General features: G+C 35.8%; 1 protein-coding gene and 1 pseudogene across 4 annotated transcripts in view; both read right to left on the bottom strand.

Annotated features, from left to right (window-relative positions):
• MIGA1 (mitoguardin 1) overlaps window positions 1-18,039 on the bottom strand; it is a 76,060-nt gene extending 58,021 nt beyond the window's left edge. Inside the window, exons 1-4 of one of the 4 annotated variants that reach the window (XM_054566878.1) lie at window positions 17,948-18,039; window positions 13,932-14,040; window positions 3,054-3,231; window positions 691-827 (exon numbers count right to left, since the gene is read on the bottom strand). In XM_054566878.1, the coding sequence (XP_054422853.1) occupies window positions 691-827; window positions 3,054-3,231; window positions 13,932-14,030 (414 nt within the window). In that variant the 5' untranslated portion in view covers window positions 14,031-14,040; window positions 17,948-18,039. Of the gene's footprint in view, window positions 1-690; window positions 828-3,053; window positions 3,232-13,931; window positions 14,046-17,799 lie in introns of all 4 variants that reach the window. The other 3 variants (XM_054566879.1, XM_054566876.1, XM_054566877.1) reach the window with 3 other exon arrangements.
• A 5,127-nt stretch (window positions 18,040-23,166) lies between these two features.
• LOC129065594 (nascent polypeptide-associated complex subunit alpha-like) lies at window positions 23,167-23,830 on the bottom strand (annotated as a pseudogene).

Here is a 23,830-nt window from a genome sequence, read left to right as displayed (position 1 = left end):
TCAGTTATAGGATGATGCTCCAACAACTGAGCCACATGGGCCAGAGTTCTATAAACAATTTTTTTTTAAATGAACAGACATGATGGTAGAGGCATGCATTCACTGAAAGAACATTCATAAGAAACTCTCAGTGTTTGTCTCAAGGAAGGGAATTGAAAGGATCAGGAACACATCTTTCACCGTATATTTTTGATTCTTTATTTACTAGCAAGTGCATAACCTACCTATTTTTAAAAAATAATTTTTAAACTAAACTATATTAGATTTAAACAAACAGTAACTTCATTCCTCACTTATCAATCAATACTCCATTAATTCTCCAAAGACAGGTGAGGAACTCCATACTTGGCTTCAACAAGCCAAACATTTTTACCCAAGCAGGCTCATCAAGTGAGTTTTGTGACCTAGGCTGTATTTAGTCTGGATGCATCTTCCGGCTTTTTGCAGAACATTTGGCTTTGAAGCAACATTTCCATATCACCACCATTTTCAGAGGACCTCATCACTTACTCAAAAAACCTGGAAGCAAACTGACTGAATATTTAGCAAAATGGTAAGGTTACCACCTCAATCAGATTTCTTAAGGTTGTTTCCTTATTAATAACTATCTATAACTGTACAACATTTACACCAATAGGTAACAATAGATATATAAACAAATGTAAAAAATAAAGTTTTTTCTTTACTTACAGAGGCCAAACTCTGTGCAGAATCTGAGTATTTACTGAAAAGTCCTCCATTTGCATAGTTACAAGATTGAGATCCTTTGTCTTTGACAGAACTTAAAGATAAAGTCAAATTCTGTCTACTACTGGAACAACTTGAACCTATCAAACAAACATATGAATATTACAAGTATCAGTAAGTCCAATGATAAATTTCAGATAAAATTTCAAAATTATGTTACATTCATTCAGAATTCTAATTTTAAAATTCCTTTCATTCAATTGTGTAAATTATTAAACATATACCATTAAAATCTACTTCTCTATACATTTTTAACACTATTAAAATCTTCTGAAAATGAAAAATAAAATATTCATCTAATTAATCAGGGTATTGATGGTCTACTGTAATTAGTATAAAAATACTACTATGAACATTTAAATTATAACTTTAACAATATAAGCACTTCCTTTCCTGAATTATAGCTAAACCTTATCCATATTGCATTATATTGTAATTATTTTTTTATATATCTGTCTCCCTTAACTATCATTCATCTAAGACATTGTGTCTTAGTTTATCTTAATGCAGCAGCTAAGACACTCTTTGATTCAAATGCTCATATTTATTAGTTATGTGAACTTGAACAAGTTACTTACCTTTTTCATATCTCAATTTTCTTTATGTATAAAATGGGAACAATAACATTAATTATAGTCCTAATTCATAGGATTGCTATCAAGGTCAAATAACAGTGAATCTATATAGCATTTAGCACCGCACCTGCGATCTAATAAAATTTTAGCAGGCATTGTCATTATTGTAATGTTCGCTGTATTTTGCGCAAAATAGTCACTCATAAATTATTTGCTGTGCAAATGAATCACAAAAACATATGATACACTAAATCATAAATTTAAAAATCATTTCAAAATTAAGGAAATAAGTAATCTAGCATGCTCAAGAAATAAATTTTTATTTTTATTTTAGATTTTATTTATTTATTTTTAGAGAGAGGGGAAGGGAGGGAGAGACACATTGATCAGCTGCCTCTCACACCCCCAGTGAGGGACCAGGGCTGCAACCCAGGCATAAGCCCTGACACGGAGAATCACAATAGCGACCTTTTGGTCCTTAGGCCAGCACTCAGTCCAGTACGCCGCACCAGCCAGGGCAAAAAATTAATTTAACTGATAAAATGTAACAACGTGTACTATATTGGTAACAAAAACTACATGTGTTAATAACACAATAACATTTAAAGTTATTGTATTTCTAGAACTTTATATACTAAGGAAATAGTCAGGCAAACATATACAAAGCAAGGAAAACATCCTAAAGGGAAAAATAGGGAACTGGTTAAATAAATTAAGATTTATTTGGACAAATTTAACAACAAGTACATATTAAAAATGATAACACATAGCAATTGTTTTTGATAAAAAATTAATAAATAAAAATAAAAATTACAGAATATATATTTATCGACCCAGAAAGACATTCTTACATATTGTTAAATATTTTAAGAGCATGTTCCAAAAGGTTATGACCAGAACTTATGAAAATATATAAATCATTTTCTTGCACATAATACAATCGTCCTCCTGCCCCTCCCTCTACCCCCACCACCTTCTCTGCCAGGAATACATTCCAAGACACCCAGTGGAGGCCTGAAACCACAACCCTACATATACTGTTTTTTCCTATACATACATATTGAATACTTTATGGTTTCTCTTTGGCATATCCAAAGTGTATCATTATTCTTGTACTTTTGGGGCCATTAATAAGTAAAATAAGAGTTACTTGAACACAAGCACTGTGATACCATGACAGTCAATGTGTTAACTGAGATGACTACAAAGAAATTAACAGGTGGGTAGTGTATACAGCGTGGATATGCTGGACAAAGGGCTGATTCACATCCCAGGCCGGATGAATTAAGATGGAAGGAAATTTAATCACAGTACTCAGAATGACACACAATTTAAAACTTACAAATTGTTTATTTCTGGAACTTTCCATTTAATGTTTTCTATTGCTTGACTGCAAGTAACTAAAACTGCAGAAAGCAAAACCATGGATACAGGAGACCACTGTATAAAATTGTATGTCTCAATATGATATTTAAATGGAAATATAAATGGCTAGATATATGTCAAAGTATTATCAGTAGTTATTTCTGGGATAACAAAGTTCAGTGATTTTAATTTTTTTCTGTATGCTTATCTGCATTTTCTAATTTTTCTAAAATTGATCTGCATTACTTGTGAATTAAATATTAAGGAAGGAAATTTTGGAGACTAAACTACTGAAATCACTGTATTCCAGTTATGATTTACATATAAAATTTCCCTTCTAGACTTAATTCAGCTATTTCTACATACCTTTGTCTGATGCTGCTCTTTTAGTGTATTCAAGTATGAGGTGCTCTGGTTCCCATGGTAGTATTTTTTCTTTCTTCTTTCCACGTCTTCTTTTAAAGTGATGGGCCAGAAAAATTACAGACATGGTAGTCACTGCAGTTACCACAAACAACTTTTTAGCTACTGGCGAAAATCTGATCTGGAAAAGATGGAGTTAGGTTGAAAAAAATCTTTTATTTGTTCATTAAAAGACATAAGAACGAAAATTACTCTTAAGCTTTCTAAATACTGCCAGGTAATATCATTTTATTCATTCAATGCCACTAGCTCAATTTGAATTTTAGAACAAGCCCTCAGTCCCCCAAAATAGGCAATGCTGTAATTATTACCCACTGCTCTTCAGTTCTCAGGTAAACAATATTACCCAAGATGTCAAGAGGAGTATAAAATGATTCAACCCCATTAATATTTACTGAACTAATGACTAATTCATGCAACTAAATATTCTGTTTGAATCATAGCAAGATTTTTAATTATTGGAATGGTTAAATAAGACCTCAATGAATCATTTTTTTTAACTATCTGGAAATTTGGACGAACTCAATTTCTACAACAAATACCATCTGAAAAGAAGCCTTTCTACTTGTGTATTAATCAACAAATACTCAGCATATTACAATGTACCAATACCGTACTATGAAAATTAAAATAAAGCCTAATTGTTCTAATCATATTCATAAGCATGTGGGAATGCCTTCCATCAATCAGGGAGCACAGGGAATACAGAAGATACAGATCTTGCTTGTCTCAAGCAGTGTGCTGATAGTAGAGGACAGATATATTCACAAGTAACCACAGCACTGCAGGATAAGTACAGTAATATTAGTATATACTAAGTACAAATATCAGAGCAAGAGATAACTTTGTTTTAGGGGGCTGACACTATTAATCACCTAAAATGCAGAACTCTAAAATAAACCTACAGCCTTGGGGATGTAGAGAACGGTAAAGGGTGGTTTTCCAACCTTACAGCAACAAAAAAGCCAGACAAATGGCAAGTTCCCAATTTTTCTTTAAGCCATTAGAATGCTGCTGCCAGAGGGTAATCAGCTCACCCCCAAACTAAGGAGACATGAGCATTTGCAGAGAGAGGAGTAAGACATGCACACGGGCCTACAACAAGACACAGCAGAATATCAGTAAGAAGTGTTCAGCTAGTATAGTGGATAAACTGGTAGAGATTGAGTGTGCACTGGTAAGAGAGGGCAGAGCACCCACCTGCAGGGAGAGCACGAATGAGGTGTGCTGCAAAGGTACGGTAACACACACTTTTTGCAGCTTTATCTTTGGGAATCCTACCAGGCACTCACAGAAAAGATTACAAGAGTCCTACAAAAGTCTCCCTAATGTTTCAGAACTGGGGAATGGAATAACACTTTCTGTGGAGGGGTATATATTGTATCAGTACCCTTCTCTATCACCACAAAGGCTGTTCTTTTTATTAAGCCCCAAACTGTGGGATGCAGCGCTGCCTTCAGAAGGAAATTTATACTATTAAATGCTTATATTAAGAGAAAAAGAAAGGCATCAAATCTGTAATCTGAGCTTTCACCTTAAGAAACTAGAAGAAGAGCAAATCCAAACCAAATCAAAAAGACTAGAAGTAATAAAAACTAAACAGAAATCAATAAAGTGGAAAACCAAATCAATATAATCATGAGGTTTTAAAAAAAGATTTATTTATTTTTAGAGAAAGGGAGGGAGAAAAAGAGACAGAGAAACATCAATGTGCAGTTGCATCTTGTGTGTCCCCCACTGGGGACCTGGCTTGCAACCCAGGCGTGTGCCCTGACGGAATTGAACCAGTGACCCTTTGGTTCACAGGCCGACACTCAATCCACAGAACCACACCAGCCAGGGCAGAAGATTTTTAAAAAATCAATAAAACCTCTAGCCAGTGACCCCAATAAATTCAATTTTTAAAAAAAGCCTTGGTAGGATAGCTTAGTTGGTTAGAGTGTTGTCCAAATGCGCCAGAGTTGTGGGTTCAATCTCTGCTTAGGACATATATAAGAAACAACCAAAGAATGCATAAATAAGTGGAACAACAAATCAATGTTTCTCTCTCTCCACCCCCCTCCTTCCTCTCCCTCTAAGATCAATAAATAAAACTTAAGAAAAGAAAAGAAAAGAAAAGAAAAGAAAAGAAAAGAAAAGAAAAGAAAAGAGTGAGAAAAGACATTAACAAAAGCGGAAATGAAAAAGGGGTCATCACTGCAGACCTCACAGATATAAAAAGGATGAAAAAGGATTACTATGAACAGCTCTTTGCCCATAAATTCAACAACTTAGATGAAATGGATCAGTTCCTTGAAAGACAGAAACTATCAAAATTTACTCAGAAGGAAACAGATAACAATTACTATCCACTAAAGAAATAGACTATGAGGTTAAAACCTTCTAACAAAGAAAACTATAGGTCAAATTCTACCAAATATTTAAGCAAGAAATATCAGTTCCATTGAAAGAAGGAACACTTACTAATCAATTTATGAGGCCATCAAGATATTACAACAAGAAATAGACTACGTGTTGATAACTATTGAGGCTGAATGTCAGGTACACAGAGGTTCATTCTATGATTCTATTTTGTATATGCTTAAAATTTTAGAAAATTATTTTTTAAATGAAAAAAAGTAATACAAACTTTTGAACTATAATGTAATAGTAGAATAAAAACATTTATTCATTACCATTTAAAAACATATGATCATCATGTATGCAGAAAAATCCTATGAAACTCACCAAAAGGTACTAGAATTACGTGAGCTTAATAAAGTTGTAGGATACAAGATCAGTATACAAAACTATATTTTCATAAACTAGTGACATATAACTGAAAATTAAAATTTAAAAAATTTACAATAGCACCACAAAATATGAAATAGTTAAGGATAAATCTAACGTAAGATGTGAAGGACATGTACCTTGAAAACTAACAAATAATGCAGAGGGAAAAGAAATAAAGCCTAAATAAATGGAAATCTGTAACACATTTATAGGTTGAAAGATTCAATAAAGATGTCAATTGACCCCAAACTGAACTATAGCTTCCATGTAATCCTAATGACAAACCTAGCAAGTTTTGTTTTGTTTTTGGTAGAAACTGATAGCTGATTCTAAAATTCATATGGATGTAAAAATGATCTAGAATAGTCAAAAGAATTTTTAAAAAAGAAAAATAAAGTTGGAAGACTAACATTACCTGATTTCAAGACTTACTATCAAACTACAATAAATAAGACAGTGTCATATTGGCATAAAAAGAGATAAATAGATCAATGGTACTGAAGAGGGAGTACAGAAATAGACCCACACACATACAGATGACTAATTTTTAGCAAAGGTACAAATGCAATTCAGTAGAGAAAGGATAGTCTTTTCAATAACTGATGCAGGAAAAACATTGGTGATCCATATGCAATGAAATGGAACTTTAATCTATGTTTCACACCATATACAATAATTCTCATGGATTATAGATATAAATATAAATTCTAAACTATAAAAGTTCTAGAGGAAAGCACAGGAGAAAATCTTTGTGATCTTTGTTAGGCAAATTTTTTTTGATATGACATCAAAGGCCTGATCCATTAAAAAAAGTTGACAAATTAGACTTCAGAAATAAAAGCTTTTACTACTTAAAAGGCACTGTTAAGAGAATAAAGATAATCCACAAACAAGGAGAAAATAGCTGCAAATCATATATATGAGAAAGTAATTGTATCTAGGTCATATAAAGAACTCTCAAAACTTAGAAAGAAAACAAAAAAAATTTGATGGGCAAAAGCTTTGAGCACACATCAACAAAGAATATACAAGGATGACAAATCAGCACGTGAAAGTATGCTCAACATTACCAATCATTAGGGAAATGCAAATTAAAACCACAATGAGATTCTACTATACACCTGTTTTAGAATGACTAAAGTTATAAAGACCGACTATGGTCCATCTTATACTAATGAAATAACCACTTTGAAAGAAGTCTGGCATTTTCTTAAAAAATTAAACATATACCTAATTTATGATTTAGACATTCCATTACTAAGTATTTACGCCCAAGAAATGAAAGCATACATCCCTAGGAAGACTTGTACAGGAATGTTCTCAGCAGTTTTATTATTATTAAAAAACAAAACAAAACGGAAAGCAACCCTAATGTCCATCAACAGGTGAATAGGTGAAAAAACTGTGGTACAATAGAATACTTTCTGTAATAAAAATAATTAACTATTGATACACCCAACACACATAGATCTCAAAGTAATTGGGGTGAGAGAAAAAAGCCAGACAAGACAAAGTACACACTGTATGATTCTATTTACATAACATTCTAGGATTTGCAAACTAAGCTGTAATTACAAAGCGTATCAGTGGTTGCCTAGGGAAACATGGGGGAGGAGCGGTGGACAGGGATGTGCAAAGGGCGAGAATACAAAGAGGAATGAGAACTGTATGGAGGTGATGATTATGTTCATATGCATGTATGTCAAAACTTAAATTGCATACTTTAAATATGTACAGTTTAATGTATGTCGATTTTACCTCAATAAAGCTCTTTCAAAAATATAACATCTTGTTTCTGCACATAAATCCAAAAGAACTGCTCATTTTCTGATGAATACAGAAATGATTTACTTCCATTTGCATTAGGATTTGGCCTTAGTAACTGCGATCTAAAAAATATTTAAAATTATCCTTACTCTACTTGTTTTCCTAGTCTATTTAAATTCTTCTAAAACTATCATGAAAAATTAAAATATTCCACACTGCCTCAGATTTTTTTCTTTTCACAAATTATAAGAATTATTCTCTTCAATAATGTCTTTATTACAGGCATTACCAAATTTTTTTCCCCACTTTTATGTTTTTCCCTCTGGAATCATACCTCCAGTGTTCAAAGCAACAAAATGAGGTTTGGGGAGAAAAATAAAAGAGTTCCTTAAATTTAGATGCTAAAGATCCAATAATAAAATACAAACTAAAAATAAGAGACTATTAGGCAGAGCTTACTTTTCATTATATTTTATAAATTGCCACAACTTCACTATAAAAATATTCTTCTTAGCGCAAATGTAAAGATTAGTATTTATTGCATGAGTAAATGTAAGGTAAAATTAAGACCTTCATAAGAAAATAATCTATTAACACAGGCCCAGTTACAGCAAAGTGATCATGTATTTTCAAATTTAGGGTCCTAGGGCACTGAAGTTAGAGAACTATTAGGAAGCATAAATAGAAAATTAAAACTACTCTGTCAGACTTATAATTGCTTTACTAATATGAATTCAAATACAATGTAATTAATTAACTTTTGTTAAGATCTAAATTCTGTTTATGCTGTGTATTATTTTTACATAAAATACCCATTAAAGTTTATAGTCCTAATCTCATGAAAAAAGAAACCTTTTCCATGACAAAAATAAAGTAAATTTCCCAGGGAAAGATGTTTATCTTAAGTAATCTAGACAACACAAGGCTGGAAAGCCTCTAATATTACTCCTGCCTATCGCTTTTCGTTTGTTACTTTTTTTTCCCCATAGGAAAGTCAATTAATGCTGTACCATTTCCTGGAACACTGGAAATATTAATACAGCATCTCAGAATCCCAAAACTCAGAGCAGCTTTTTGAAGTGATATAGTCCATTTCCTTACCGCCAGACAAAATGAAAACTAGTCATTTGTCCTATTCATTCAACATGCATTGAACATCAACTTAATGGGCCACACACTGAGACTATAAAGAAAGGAATAAGACACTGTTCCTTGTGCTCATATTTCACAATCCTCCCCACTCTATAACCTGACACTACTGTTTAATGTTCTTGTGAAGTTTTCCTCCCTCATCTAACACTCTCTGGAAACAGAATAATTATTTAGTTAATAGTTATTACTCTATTCCTTTAAGTCTAACATAGCATTACCACATATCTTTTAATATATTTCATTTTTTGTGATGGTTCTGAGCTCAATAAGGAGAGGGACTATGTCTATATTTTGCTCAACACTTTGTAACTTCACTGAAACACAGTGATGCTTAATAAATATATTTTGAATAAATAACTGATAACTGGAACACACGTCATGTCACATGCTAACTGTAAACTCTGGACAAATGGTAAGATTAGTATCTTTCTCATAGGGTTGTTGTGAAAGGAGATAACATACATAACAGTAATATCTGACACACAGCAGGCGTTCAAAACACATGAACTCTTAATATTTTATTTTAACAAACACCTTATTTTGGAATAATTTTAGATTTACAGAAAAGTTGCAAACATAGTAGAGAAAGTTCCCATATTACTCAGATTTTCTCTGATATTAACATCATACATAATCAAAGTACTCTTGTCAAAACTAAGAAATTAACATTAGCACAATATTATTAATATAGACCTTATTCTGATTTCACCAGTTTTTCCACCAATTCAGGATACCACACTGCAATTAAACAGATTTTTAAGTGCTTAGTTAATTCTTAGTCTCTCTCTCACTTAACAGGCTGAATTTGGACAATCAACTAAACTACTTACCCCTTCATGTGGTGGTTTCCAACTGAAAAAGTTTGTTTTCAATGATACATTGTAATTCCTTAACAAAACCACAGAAGCTGAAGAGACTTAAGTATTTTGTTTAGAGTATGTATTCATTAAGTAAAGAAAAAACACTTGGAAAATGCATTGTTCCTTGAATAAATGAATGACACAGGGAAATGAAATAGGAGTTAGTATTTGTTGGGATGCTCACTCATCTTTACTGTGTGCTGGACACTAGGTTTTTCATCCCTTTTGTGGATGATAAAAATTGGCTTTGAAGAGGTTAACTTGCCAAAGTTACTCAATCAAATAATTCCACAGTGTTGGAATATGAATCAAAATGCATCAGACAAGATATATTTAAATTCATGCATGTTATATATCATGTGTTGAAATTACTTCAGTCACAAGGACATATCTCACTGTGTAATTAATTATACAATTGAATCACACCCAACATGGACTGTCAGTTTTTTGGAGGCTAAACTAATGAACAAAAAATCTCATGCCTTTTAAAAATAAAAAGTCAGTCCAATTCTAACACTACTGAACTGTCCAAACAAGGCCTCTGAGCATGGCCTGACCGGTGTGGCTCAGTAGTCTGGGCATCATCCTGCAAACCCAATGGTTGCTGGTTCAATCCCCAGTAAGGGCACATGCCTGGGTTGTGGGTCAGGTACCCGGCTAGGGGTGAGCAAGAGGCAGCAGATAGATGTCTCACACATCTATGTTTCTCTCCATCTTTCTCCCCCCCTTCTCCTCTTTCTAAAGTGGTCCTTTCTTGGTCCTTTTATGGTATTCAAAAGTATAGGCTGTTTTCTTAGTACAGAGGTCAAAAAACCTTTTTGGTAAATGATAGGTACTAAATATTTTAGGCTTATGGAACATATGGTCTCCACTGCAACCACTTAACTCTGCTTTTGTAATGCAAAAGCAGTCACAAATAATATATTAGCAAATGAACATGGCCGTGTACCAATAAAATTTTACATACAAAAACAGGTCGTAGCCTTGATTAGTCCCATAGGCTGGGTTTACTGACCCAAATGCATTCCGTATCGTGTAATTAGTGCATTTCATATCATGCAATGAGTTTTGGATACTAAGTTCCATGACTGAGAGTAAAGAATGTATCTTTAAATTTACCTGCAATGATTCTATTATTTTAAAAAATATTCCATGGGACAATAGTCTTTGCCTCAGAAAATTATTCCTAGGATTGAAATGCAGGTGGTATAGTCGAATCAGTATGGCAAAGGATACAGAAATAATTCATAAAAAGGAAATATAAAATGCTAATAAAGATTTTTTTATTTCTAGGCTGCAAAAAAATAGGCACTGTCAAATATTACTAGTGAGACTGTGTTGGTATAGTCAATCTTGAAAGCAATTTACCAATATTAAAAAAAAACAAAACAAAAAAACCCCAGCAAAACCTTCAAAATGTTCATACTCAATACAAACTGCTCTGAAATCTATGAAAAGATGCTCTTCCTAACATATAACAGAAATAAAAATTAAAACTATGGTGAAATACCATTCTTACCTATCACTTGGCAGAAATCCCAAAATTTGGGGAGTATAAAACAATGCTATTCCTATGGAGGGCAATTTAGTAATATTTATTGAAGTTCAAATACATATATACTCTTTGACCCAGAAATCCAAGGTCTAAAAATTTATCCTCTACCTATACCTGTATGAATTGAAGTATATCAAGCTTATTTACTTATTCACTATAACATTGTTTGTAATGATACAAAATCAGAAGCAACCCAAATGCTCAAGTATAGAGACATTATATAGCTGTAGGAATAAAAAAAGAAAAAGATCTACATATAGCATTAATATGGTAAGACATACAGGAAATAACAAGAACAAAAACCAGGTAGAGAGGTATGTTACATTATGCTACCTTCTATAAAAAAAAAAAGAGAAAATAAACATATATAATTGCTTTTGCTGAAATTTGGATAAAGAAATCCTGTAAGATATGAAGTGGAAGGAATTAAGAAACAGTAAAACATCTCCATGTATATATATGTATTTGTGTGTGTGGTTTTATTTTTGAGCCACATAAGTGTATGAGTTATTCAAATCATAGATTTTAAAGAATAATATTATTAAATATTTTAGGATCATTTTAATGATTAAATGAGTTGGTAAATGTACCTGATTTAAAATACATAGCACAGTGCTTTACACAGAGTGGGGGCTGCTATATCTTGTTGCTCGTCTTTTTAAATGTCATCCAAATGGTATGATAATATAAACAAATAAAAGAACAAATACCAAACACTTAGACTCAATATTTTCATCTTTAGGAATCTACCTTACTAAAAATCTAAAAATTGGACAAGGATTTATACATAAATAATGAACTGCTGAAACCCCAAAACACAAAAGTAGAGAAACATTCAATAAGCTATAGTATATCTATGTTCATAAAGAATTTTTAATGACATAAAAAACTCTCAAAATATACAATTTTATAATCTTGAACGTGGGTATTGGGGGTAAAGGCAGTGATAGGGGACAGAGAGACATATGCAGAAATAAAAGATGCAAAGAAAGTTAAAATAAGCTTTTATAGAGATATCTTTGGTAACTTTTATCTTCTCCCTAATTCTTTTCCATATTTTTCAAATTTTACTTTAAGCATATAATCCTTAAAGGAAAGGAAAGAAAAAGGGAGAAAATGGGTTTCAGGATCAAATAGGTACAAGCTCAAATGCCCAAATTCCACATTATATGTGCAATTTTACCTTATAAGTTTATTAAGCTCTTGAAGCCTCCACATCTATGAAATGAAGATACCCAAGTTCCAGGGTTATTTTGAGGATTGGAAACATTATATGTATAAATTACCTAGAATTGTCTAAAACATAGTGAACACTAAGCAGTAACTACTAATATTCTCGCACATTTTATCTGTACAATGTCCTTTCCATATTAAAATTACACTATGTACATTTTATCAATCTAAGAAACTATTCATTTTAAGGAGCAAGCAGGTTTTAGAAATGTTGAAATGACCATCTTGGATTTCATAAAACTTGGTGTACTTTTGGGGAACTAAATTAAATGCAGCTTTCTATGTGTATATTTTTATTTAATATAATAAAGTACAAATTTCACTAGAAGTATTAAGAATAAAAGGACTGTTGCCACAGAAGACATAGAAATGGATAATAAGCAAAAGAAATGATGCTCGACATCACTAATCATTAGAGAAATGCAAATCAAAATCACAATGAAATACTAACTCATATCCAATAGGGCAGCTACTATCAAAAAACAGAAGATAACAAATGCTGGTGAGGATGTTAATAAACTGGAGAACTTGTGCACTGCTGGTAAAAATTAAAAATGGTGCAGCCACTATGAAAGGCAGTATGGCAGTTGTTCAAAAAATTAAAAATAGAATTAGCATATAACCCACCAATTTCACTTCTAGATATGTACCCAAAAGAATAGAAAGGAGGGACTCGAATAGGTATTTGTATAGCCATGTTCATAACAGCACTATTCAAAATAGCCTAAATGTGGAAACAACCCAAGTGTCCAGTGATAGATGAATAAATAAACATAATATAGTATATACATACAATCAAATGTTATTCAACCTGGAATAAAAAAAAATTCTGACACATATCTCAATATGAATGAACCTTGAAGACATTATGTTAGGTAAAATAAGCCAGTCACAAAAAGACAAATACTGCGTAATTCCATTTATGAGGTACCTAGAGTAGTCAAATTCTTTAGAAACAAAGTATAGTGGTCGTTTAAGGGGCTGGTGGGAAAAGGAATGGAAAGTTGCTGGTTTAATGGCTATAGAGTTTCAGTTTTAGAAAATGAAAGAGTTCTAGAGATTGGTCGCACAACAACGTGAATATACCTAATGTTACTGAACCGCACATTTAAAAAAGGTTAAAATGGTAAATTTTGCATTATGCATATTTTACCACAATGAAACAAAATTAAAATTAGAGATTGTAAGAGAGAGAACAGGTCAATCTGAATAACAATTTACTGAAAATAATAATTGTAATGGACAGAGCAAATTCACTTAAGATAGGAAGAATTTTTAAAGTAATACAACCCTTTTTAAGAGTTGTGAATATTATAACAAAAAAGAAAAACCAAAATAAAAAGCAAGTAAGTTTAATCTACTTTAATAAACCTTATGACTAAACCATTTAAAACTTCAATTAAAATTTAAACACTATAAACCAAATATGCTCTGAGCAATAAACTTATTATTAAACTTTGTGTTAGTTTCATTATTTTTTACCTGGGAGAGAGAAGAGTACCAAGACAGAGGGCGATCTAACGCTCTTAGTGCTGCTGTCTTCAAGGAAAACTGCGATTCGCTTACTGTTTCTTCTGACATGACTCCTCTTCTAATCTTCGTTAAATGAAACATAAAAATATATTAACCACAAAGATTTCTGGTTATGCTTCCAAATTAAAATTTAACTTTACCAGCTTTTCTTGCAGTTAATTATTTATGGTATTACACTCAACTGAAGAAAATGACATTCTGAGCCAAATGTACTTGAGCTAACGTTTACTTATTAATCACCAAAGCAGCCAAAAAGAAAATGAGTTAGATTTCAATTTTGAGTTCTCAAGTAGTAAATTTTCCTTAGAAAATTGCAGGTTCTCACCCTGACCAGTGTGGTTCTGTTGGTCAGGCATCATCCCATAAGGCAAAAAGTCGCCGGTTCCAACCCAGTCAGGGCACATGCCTGGACTGCAGGTTCAGCCACCAGCCAGGATGCGCTGGGGCACAATGGGGTACATAAAAGAATCACCCCATTGATGTTTCTCTCTCACATCAATGTTTCTCTCCCTCTCTTTTTCACTCCCTTCCCCTCTCTCTTAAAATAAATAGAGGAGTTCCGGTCAAGATGCCACAATAAAATTACAACTAAAATACAGAACAACCATCTCTCAGAACCATCAAAAACTGAGTTGAATAAAAGTCTGACAACAACATAATTAAAGAAACCATATCCATCCAGACTCACAGGAGGGGCGCAGACACAGAACAGTCTGCTCCCATAGCCACATGTGGTGGATAAATTTTCGGGAAGGATGTATTAGGAGCAAGGAGTCCCAGCCCCACACCAGAACCCCTAGTCCAGGGTTCCAATGCCAGAAAGATAAGTCCCAGAACTTCTAGCTGCAAAAACCAGTGGGGATTGAGTCAGTAGAAGAAACTTCTGGAGGCCCGCTTTAAGAGCAGTTCCTCTTAAAGAACCCACACATAGACTCACCTACTCAGACTCACTCACTCTGAGCTCCAGCACTGAGGTAGCAGCTTGAAAGGCACCAGCAGCATACAGGGACAAAATTAAGTGACCGGCATCGAGGTGAGCAGAGGCCATTGTCCCTTTTCTAAACTCTCCCCCTACAGAGCTGGCAAGCTGTTGCCCTATATGAGGCTCCAACAACCAGGCTAACACTGTTTGACCTGCCTTGGAGATCCCCAGAAACACCATCCCACCCAACTTACAGACATACCCAAGCTGCTTTTCCATATGAATGGTTGGTCCCAGCTCATGCTTCACAACTTCCTAAATCCTATCTAACAAGCAACAGTTGGCCTCAGTGAGTCCCAGGCCTGGCACTAGCAGCAGCCAGCTTAGATTCACAGCTTGGCTTTGCCTGGGAATCTCCAATCCCAGCACAAGTAGCAGACATCTCAGGCTGCTCTATAGCTCATGCAGGGTGGCCCCAGGCAGACCACAGGTGAGGTCTGACCTTGGCCTGCACCACCTGGGAAACTCCGGGGCCAGCACACCCAGTGGACAACTACAGACCACATCAGAGCACCACCACCCTGCCCCTGCACAGCTGATCCTCCATGGAGGGCGGAGGTTGGTAGTAAGTGGTCACAGCCAATCCTTGCAGCTGACTGACCTGGGTAAATCCCTCCTATTGATCTGCCAACAGCAACCAAGGCTCAACTAACTACAAGAGGAGGGTGTACTCAGCCCACACAAAGGGCGCACCTCGAGTACCCAGCTTTGGTGACGGGGAGGCTGTGTCACTGGACCCTATAGGTCACCTATTATGTTAGGTCACACCACCAAGAAACAGTCAAAGCAGCTCTACCTAATACACAGAAACAAACCCGGAGACTGCCAAAAAAAAGGAGACAAAGAAACATTGCCCAAATGAAAGAACAGATCAAAACTCCAGAAAAAGAGCTAAACAAAATGGAGATAAGCAGTCTGTCATATGCAGCGTTCAAAACACTGTTTACAAGGATGCTCAAGGAACTTAGTGAGGACCTCAACAGCATAAGAAAGATCCAGTCCAAAACAAAGGTTACACTAGTTGAAATAAAGAACAATTTACAGGGAAACAAGAGTAGAGTGGATGAAGCAGAGAATCAAATCAATGATTTGGAACATAAGGAAGCAAAAAACATCCAATCAGAACAAGAAGAAAAAAGAATCCAAAAAAATGAGGATAGTGTAAGCAGCCTCTGGGACAACTTCAAGCATTCCCTCATTCACATCACAGGGGTGCCAGGAGAAGAGAAAGAGCAATAAGTTGGAAATTTATTCAAAAAAATGATGAAAGAAAACTTCCCTTGTTTGATAAACACACGCAAGATCAGGAAGCACAGAGACCCAAGCAACATGGATCAAAGAAACCCACTCCAAGACACATAATAACTAAAATGCTAAAGGCTAAAGATAAAGAAAGAATCTTAAAAGCAGCGAGAGGAAAAAAGTAGTTAGCTATCCACAGGGGAATTCCCATAAGACTGTCAGCTGATTTCTCAAAAGAAATTTTGCAAGCTAGAAGGGATTGGCAAGGAATATTCAAAGTCATGAAAAGCAGGGACCAACTGCCAAGACTGCTCTACCCTGCAAAGCTGTCCTTTAGATTCAAAGCACAGGTAAAACAGCTTCCCAGACAAGAAAAAACTTAAGAGTTCATCATAACCAAACCATTATTATATGAAGTGTTAAAGGGTCTTACTTAAGAAAAGATCAAAACTATGAACAATAAAATGGCAATACAAATCTATCAACAATTGAATCTAAAAAACAAAGTAAGCAAACAAGAAAAACAGACAGAATCATGGGTAAGGAGAGCATTTTAAGGTGGCCAGATGGGAGGGCAGTGTCAGAGAATGGGTGAAGAGGTGAGGGAGTTAAGTATAAATTCGTAGTAACAGTGTAGCCATTGCGATGTGAAGTACAGTATAGGAAACGGAGTAGGTAAAGAACTTATATGCATGACTCACGGACATGAACCATGGCGGGTGGCGGGGGGATTGCCTGAGGGAGTGGGTTGGTGCTGGGTGGTGGGGGAAAAGGGAGAGAAGTCAGGGCAACTGTAATAGCATAGTCAATAAAATACAATGATGAAAAATAAAATAAAATCACTGAGGAAGTGATTCAAAACTTAATCACTAAAAACTGAATAACTCTTAAAAACCAGTCTTTCATAAGCTTTCATAAGTATTAATTAAAATCAACATGAAGGTAGTTTCATGATTATTCACGTTTGGGGAGGGCCCTAAAACGGTACGAAAAATATTGTACTATGTTAACATTACTCGCTTCTCTCCTTTTTAACCAGTGGAGAATTAAAAATAAATGTGAGAAATAGAGTTTGCGTCTTAAAGACCCTAAAATTCTATTCTACAACTTGGATTCATAATTCAAACAAGAACGAAAGTCTGAAATGCCTCCCAAAATTTGAAGTGAAGCATAAATCTGTACAACCGAACTATGAGAAGGTACACAGCAAAAATGATCAGTTTCCACAATGATGAAAATAATAATAAAAGTCTGTGCAAGTGCAAAACCCTTTAGGAGTCACCCCTCGGTGAAATATTAAATGACTTCATTTACAGAAGGGCTCCGGCTCAAGAATCCTACACAATCCTCCTGACGCCAAAGCATCTTCAAAGGAAGCGGAACTTTCCTATTCAAAATCCCTGCACCAATCCCTGGAATTCAAGAAGCTTGGAGCACAGCGGCTTCCCCACCTCCAGCGAGACTCCCCACCTCCCACAGCGCTCTCATCTGCAGTCTTCCTTTTTCTTTACCAAGAGGAGCAAAAAAAGAAGCTCCCTCTCGGCTTTAGTGACCTGAGACCCTGAGTCGGGGTCGGAGCGGTCGGGAGCTCACCCCGATTCTGCGTTTCCCTTGCGGGCCTTCCCAGGGGTGGGAAGTCCCCTGGCTTTCGGTTCCTCCGACCGGCGCTCCAAGTCAGAAGGCTGAGGCCGGCGCTGGGACCCTTACGCCGCCCCGCCCCCGCTGCCTCAGCCCGGCGTACCTGCCACTGTAGGCAGGTGCAACCGGCCCAAGCCTGCTTCCCCGCCGCAGCCCGGAGCTGAGCCGCAGCAGCCCGGCCGCAAGGGCGGAGTCCTTCCGGGGTCAGGAGTGGGAATGTGGAGAGAAAGTGGCGGGGCAGTCTAGCCTTTCTGCGTGAGGGGCTACGTGTGAAGCAACTTCCGCCATTTTTGTTTAGGGTAGAGCCCCCACACTCGGTGCTTGCAAGATGAATGTAGAAAATAGGTCAGAAGAATTGCATCCTTTCACAATGCTGCCAAAAGCTACCATCGTGGTTCGTAACCTTTTGTGGTATCTAGGACCATTGTGCTAATCTCGTGGAAACTATGGGGGCTTTCACTCAGAAAAATGCACATATACACGCAATTATACATTCTTAAAAGGTGTATGTGTGTTTGTGTGTGAACACTCAGCGGTGTTGGCAGGTGTGCTTTTAAATCACCAATCATGAAATGGGCAAAGGTGTTTGACAGAGTTTAAAAACAAAAGAAAGAAAAAATTCACTGAAGCCCAAGGCAGCCTCTCACAGCAAGCCAGTCTTTTGGGGATGCAACCTCATATACATTCAGATACCAGAAATGAATTCATAGATTCCAGATTAAGAACTTCTACTACTATAGACCCTCGGCCCCTAAACGAATAAATATCAAGAGACATTCGAACCCTGTATCGATGATGAAGTTATTGATTTAAATTCCTGTTTAGCTTTTCTCCACATTTCCTACTGAATTAGACTACCAAACAATATGTGAATATGGCCAACTATGAGCGATGAGGCTCATAGTTCACTGCTCTGAGGTTCTGCTTAATACACAGTAAACTATTGGAGGGGAGGACAACAAAACGAGATGCTGTTTTTATGTGCAGTCCTAAGCCAAAAGATTACATCAGAACTGCAGATTTAAAAATTATTGTGGTGAAAAGCCAAAATAACTTTTGTAAGGATAGTTAAAACATAAGGTCAAATGTTACTATTCCGATCTAAGGAACTAGAATAAACAATTATTTCTGTTAGTTTTCGAAATTCTTATTTAGTCAAAGTGGAAAATAGGGAGAATAACAATACCAATATGTGATGTTACTAGATTAATAATAAGTAAAAATGCACAGATTGAGTTCTATGTGGAAATATTTTACATATATGAAGTAAATAGTTCTCTTGACATTCGAAAAACCTGGAATCTGTAAGGCTATTTTTGTTTATTCCTCCAACTCTTCTCTTCTGCCTCCTCCCTATTTCCCACAAATTCCAAACATTCAGTCTAATAGGAAGAGCAGTAATAATGATGACTACCACTTAAAGCAACTTCTCTAAGAACATTATCCTCTTTAATTTCCAATAAACATGAGAGAGATATTATTACATACTGAGTATGAATTTTACACTTTAACAGGAGAATAAGAAATGCCATATTCTATTTATTTTTTAAATCAATGTAATTTCCTCCAAGCCTCCCTTTTTCTGGGTTGCCAGAATATTTAATTGTATCATTACTGGGTATACCAAGGTGCTGTTAGCTATGAGGAAAAAAAAATAGTGGCTTAAATTCTAAGATAGGCAGCAGCTGGCCAAAGTCTCATATTTGGACTTGAGGTCTTCTGGTATCCTGGCCCGGGGAGAAAATGGGGCTTGGATTAATTATAAAGGTTTGTCCCTCCCCCAGATAGCTAAAGTCATGTAATGTTCACCAAACCAGGGACTGGAGTTCCTGGAGTAGTACTAGTTCTTTCTACAGTCCTAATACTGAGGTACTTGCTACTTCAACCATTAATGAATTTGGAGGATCCTATATGCATATTGTCAGAACAATGCTGTGGGGTCAGATTGCCAAAGTTTGAATCCTTTCTCTGTCACTAAATATGTGGTCTTAGGCAAGGCAGTTAACCTCATTATGCCTCAGTTTCCTCATTGGGTTGTTGGGAAGATAACTGGAAATCACTAAGATTCTTAGGTAACTTTTTAACTTGAATTACTTGTATCCCCATAGACTCTTTTTCCTTTGGTAATCCTATACATTTTGTTTTATGCACATAGCAACATAACTTTGAGAAGGGGGTCCATAGGCTTCACCAGAATGTCAAAGGGCCCCTTGATACTATAAAAATGGTTAAAAACTTAGTACAATCCTGGCAAATACTTTTAAGATATTGGAATTTTAAGTGGGACTTTTTCATGTCTTTTGGCAGACGCTCCATAGTTGAGAAAAACCGATGCCCAGTGTCTTGTGTATTCTAAAATATGATGCTAGACCTTCCACACAGGATACGTTTGGGGAATGTGAATTCCACTGAGCAATCCTCAGTCCTCACATACTTCCAGGGAATGAAATGGCAAGAGTGATTTTTAATAAAAGACTGGAGAATGAAAATGCTTAGCAGGTAGTTTCCTGGAATGCTGTGCATTTTCCTTCTCTTTACCCAAGAGTGAGGAGAAGAGAGTGCTTATCCCAGCCTATCCCTACCGCAAGCTGAGCGAAGGAGCCTTAAGAAACTCAGACAACTCAACCTCTGTGCACATTAATTTATGTTACCTAGAAAAGTCTAAAGCCAATCGACTATCCAAAGAGGTCTTTGATGACCAAGTAGAGAGAGTGTGTTGGCAGGAAAAGTGGCTTGTACTTGTAATTCTGCAAGAAAATTTTCCTGTGGGCCATATAAATGCCACAGAAGGTAGCCAAACGTGAATTATCTTAAAAGGTTGTATTTTCAAACCCAAAGCTAAGTGGACCATCTAAGTGGTCAGCCACAGATTTTTTCCCCCACTGTTAGGAAATGAAACAGAGAGAGGTCCTCAGCAAGGTGAGCTGTCATTGAGGAGCCCACCAAAGGGCGCTGTAAGGAAAGAGCCAGCAGTCGGGAGTGAGCCACAAGAAGGCACCAAACTCAGATTTAACTACACTGATTGGGTGTATTTGATATTTTATTTAGGATATTTAGGATCACTGCTCACTCCAACTGAGACAACATATGGTCACTGTATTTCAAGAATTATTGGAGGAAACACCACTTATCAAGTAATAACATTAAACATGACCAAAGTCTAGCACTTTGAGAAGTTAAAAAACAATTATATCATGTAAGTAGATGAATTCTTTTAGGTAATTCATATATCCAATTGCCTTTTCCATTATCTACTGAAACCTGGCAGAGTCCCCAGAAATAACCCAGAACCTCATTTCAAATCTGCACAATGCTATAGGGCTTATACTGGCTACTATATCTTTGTTCTCATCACTAGACAAAAGTGTTTGACAGGACTCCTCTACAAGACAGTACTAAGCCAACCCAGCCCTTTGAAACTCAGAGTATGGTTCTAGATGCTCATTTAAAACATCTATTCTATACACATCCAAATATTGCAGATTCAGTTACTTAAAATGTTAAACTTATGACCCAATTCCACTCCTAGATAATACCCAAGAGAAATGAGAACATACAGCTGTATAAAAACTTCTAAAGAATGTGCCTAGCAGCATTATAATAGCTAAAAAAGTGAAAATAACTCAAATGTATGTCAGCTGATGAATTGATAAATAAAATGTGTATATGCATTATGGAAAATTATTTGGCCATAAAAAGGAATGAAGTACTGATACATACTACAACATGGGTGAATTTTGGAAACATGTTACTTAAAACAGCCAGTCATAAAAGATTACATATTGTATGGTTGTATTGATATGAAATGTCCAGAATAGGTAAATCTATAGAGATAGAAAGTAGGTTAGTGGTTGGTTGCCTCAGGTTGAAAGGGCTGGGAGGAAATGGAGGTGACTGCTAAAGAGCATGGGACTAAATTTTGGGGTGGTAAAATGTTCCAAACTTACATTGTGGTACTGGTTGTGTAAATCTGTGACTATATTAAAATATTGAATTGTATACTTTAAGTGTGTGAATTATAAAGTATGTGAATTAAATCTCAATTACGCTGTTACCCTAAAATTTATTGCCATTTCTTAGATCAAAAAATCAAGGCTTAAAGAGATTATGAAAATGGTAAAAGCAAGAGACCCGAGGCCAAAGAATGACCTACAGCATGCTCTCCCTGCACTGCATCAGTAGTTGTCAAAATGCTGCGCTACTCCAGTAACAGGCATGCATTCTTTTGGGAAGCATTTATATTAAAATTTAATAGTAAACAATACAAATGTTTTTCTAGTAAGAGCTTAGGTAAATAAGTTTATTCTGAAGTTACTTTAACATAAAGAACAGTAAAATTAAAATTAAACCACATGGACAAGATTTCCTATTGCACATATTTAGAAAAAACATTTCAAAAGTATTTTTCAAATGTGCTATTTCTAAACAAAATAAATGAAAAGAGCTGCCTGCATCTGCCATCTATATATTTAAGTGATGGACATTTTGAAAAGTGTAAGAAAATTACCCTCTCCCCAAGTTAGAAAATAGATTTTATATTTTTTCATATTTTCATATTCACTCATCTTTTTCAATAGCAAGTTTATCAATTTGTCCATTTCCTGCATTGCGCCGTGTGCTAAATACTGGAAGTGCTAGGATGAGTAAGAAAAATCCCTGCCCAGTTTTGTTCAGGAGACGGAAAAGTGAACAAATCATTGCAGTGTGTATAATGCAGTTGCCTCTTGAACAACAGGAGTTTGAACTGCAAGGCTGCACTTTAAAAAGGATTTTTTCAATGTAGTTGGCTCTCCTCGTTCTCAGGTTTTGCAGTCCCAGATTTAACGAACAGTATTTTCAATCCACAGGTGGGAATCCATGTATGTGGAAAGATGCTTGTATGCACTGTTTTATGCCATTTTATATCAGGGACTTGAGCATCTGTAGATTCCCTATTCCTGTGGATCCCCTATTCCTGCAGATTCGCTATTACTCCAGATGTTTAGGGAGGGGGGAGGTCCTGTAACCAATTCTTTTCAGATATTAAGGAATGACTGTAGTTAAATTTTGGGGGAATCAAAAGTTATACATATACTTTCAACTGCATGGGGGGTGGGAAATCCTAATCCCCTCATTTTTCAAAGGTCAACTGTAATGACATTACAATGTACAATTTATTATTTTTTAATCCCACAAGAAGCCATAACTTTATTAATGATAGAAGCATTACACATTTCAAACCAGGCTGAAATTACTCTTTTGAAATACCAAAAAGTTCCTCATTTTTAGATGGTTACATTGTTAATTCCATAATAGCATTTACAATATTATTACTGTTATTCTTCAGGACTTGGAATACCTTTGCTCTGGACACATTCGCTTGTGACATGACCAATTCTATGTCCTTAACTTCCACTCCTGTTTCTTCAACCTCTTTCTCTTTCACTCTCCTCTTGCACATTTGGAGACTGTTTTCTTGAATGTTTGAGATGGCTACACTTCGAGTTTTGAATTTCTCAGTAGCTGCTAACTGTGCTTGCTGGGATAAATTTTCGAACTTGACTTCCCCCCGCAAACCATGTAGGTATCTGAAGCTGGGCTCTTGTAGACATCTGGTTTTGTGATGACAAAGAGGATATTCTCAGATCTCTGGAGAGGGAATCTAGTAATGCCTGTCACCTACCGAAGACCCTGTTTGACATAGCTTTCCGTGCCTTCTTTTCACTCCAGCTATGTTTTGCTTTACTGAATGGTTCTTCATTGATTCAAGCCCTGCTGCCAGCTGGGCTGGTTGTGTGGCTGCCTGTGTGGAAACTTGATCCTCCAGTTCTGGTACTGATCCATCACTGTCCGATTCTCTTCCAGACCCTCTCGCAGCCTGGGGCTGTGGCAACTCTTGCTCTGAAGCAGGGATGGTTTCTGTGGCTATATGGGGCACTTCGTGGGGTGGGGTGAGGGGAACATGGAACCAAGAAAGAGGGCATGCAAAAGCCTGTTGCACACCCAT

This window comes from Pteronotus mesoamericanus, unplaced genomic scaffold, assembly GCF_021234165.1.
Source record: "Pteronotus mesoamericanus isolate MK-2021 breed Mesoamerican mustached bat unplaced genomic scaffold, CSHL_Meso_final contig_181, whole genome shotgun sequence".
Lineage (NCBI taxonomy): Eukaryota > Metazoa > Chordata > Mammalia > Chiroptera > Mormoopidae > Pteronotus > Pteronotus mesoamericanus.
The sequence above is the reverse complement of the archived record's forward strand: the minus strand, read 5'-3'. Positions and strand labels throughout refer to the sequence as shown.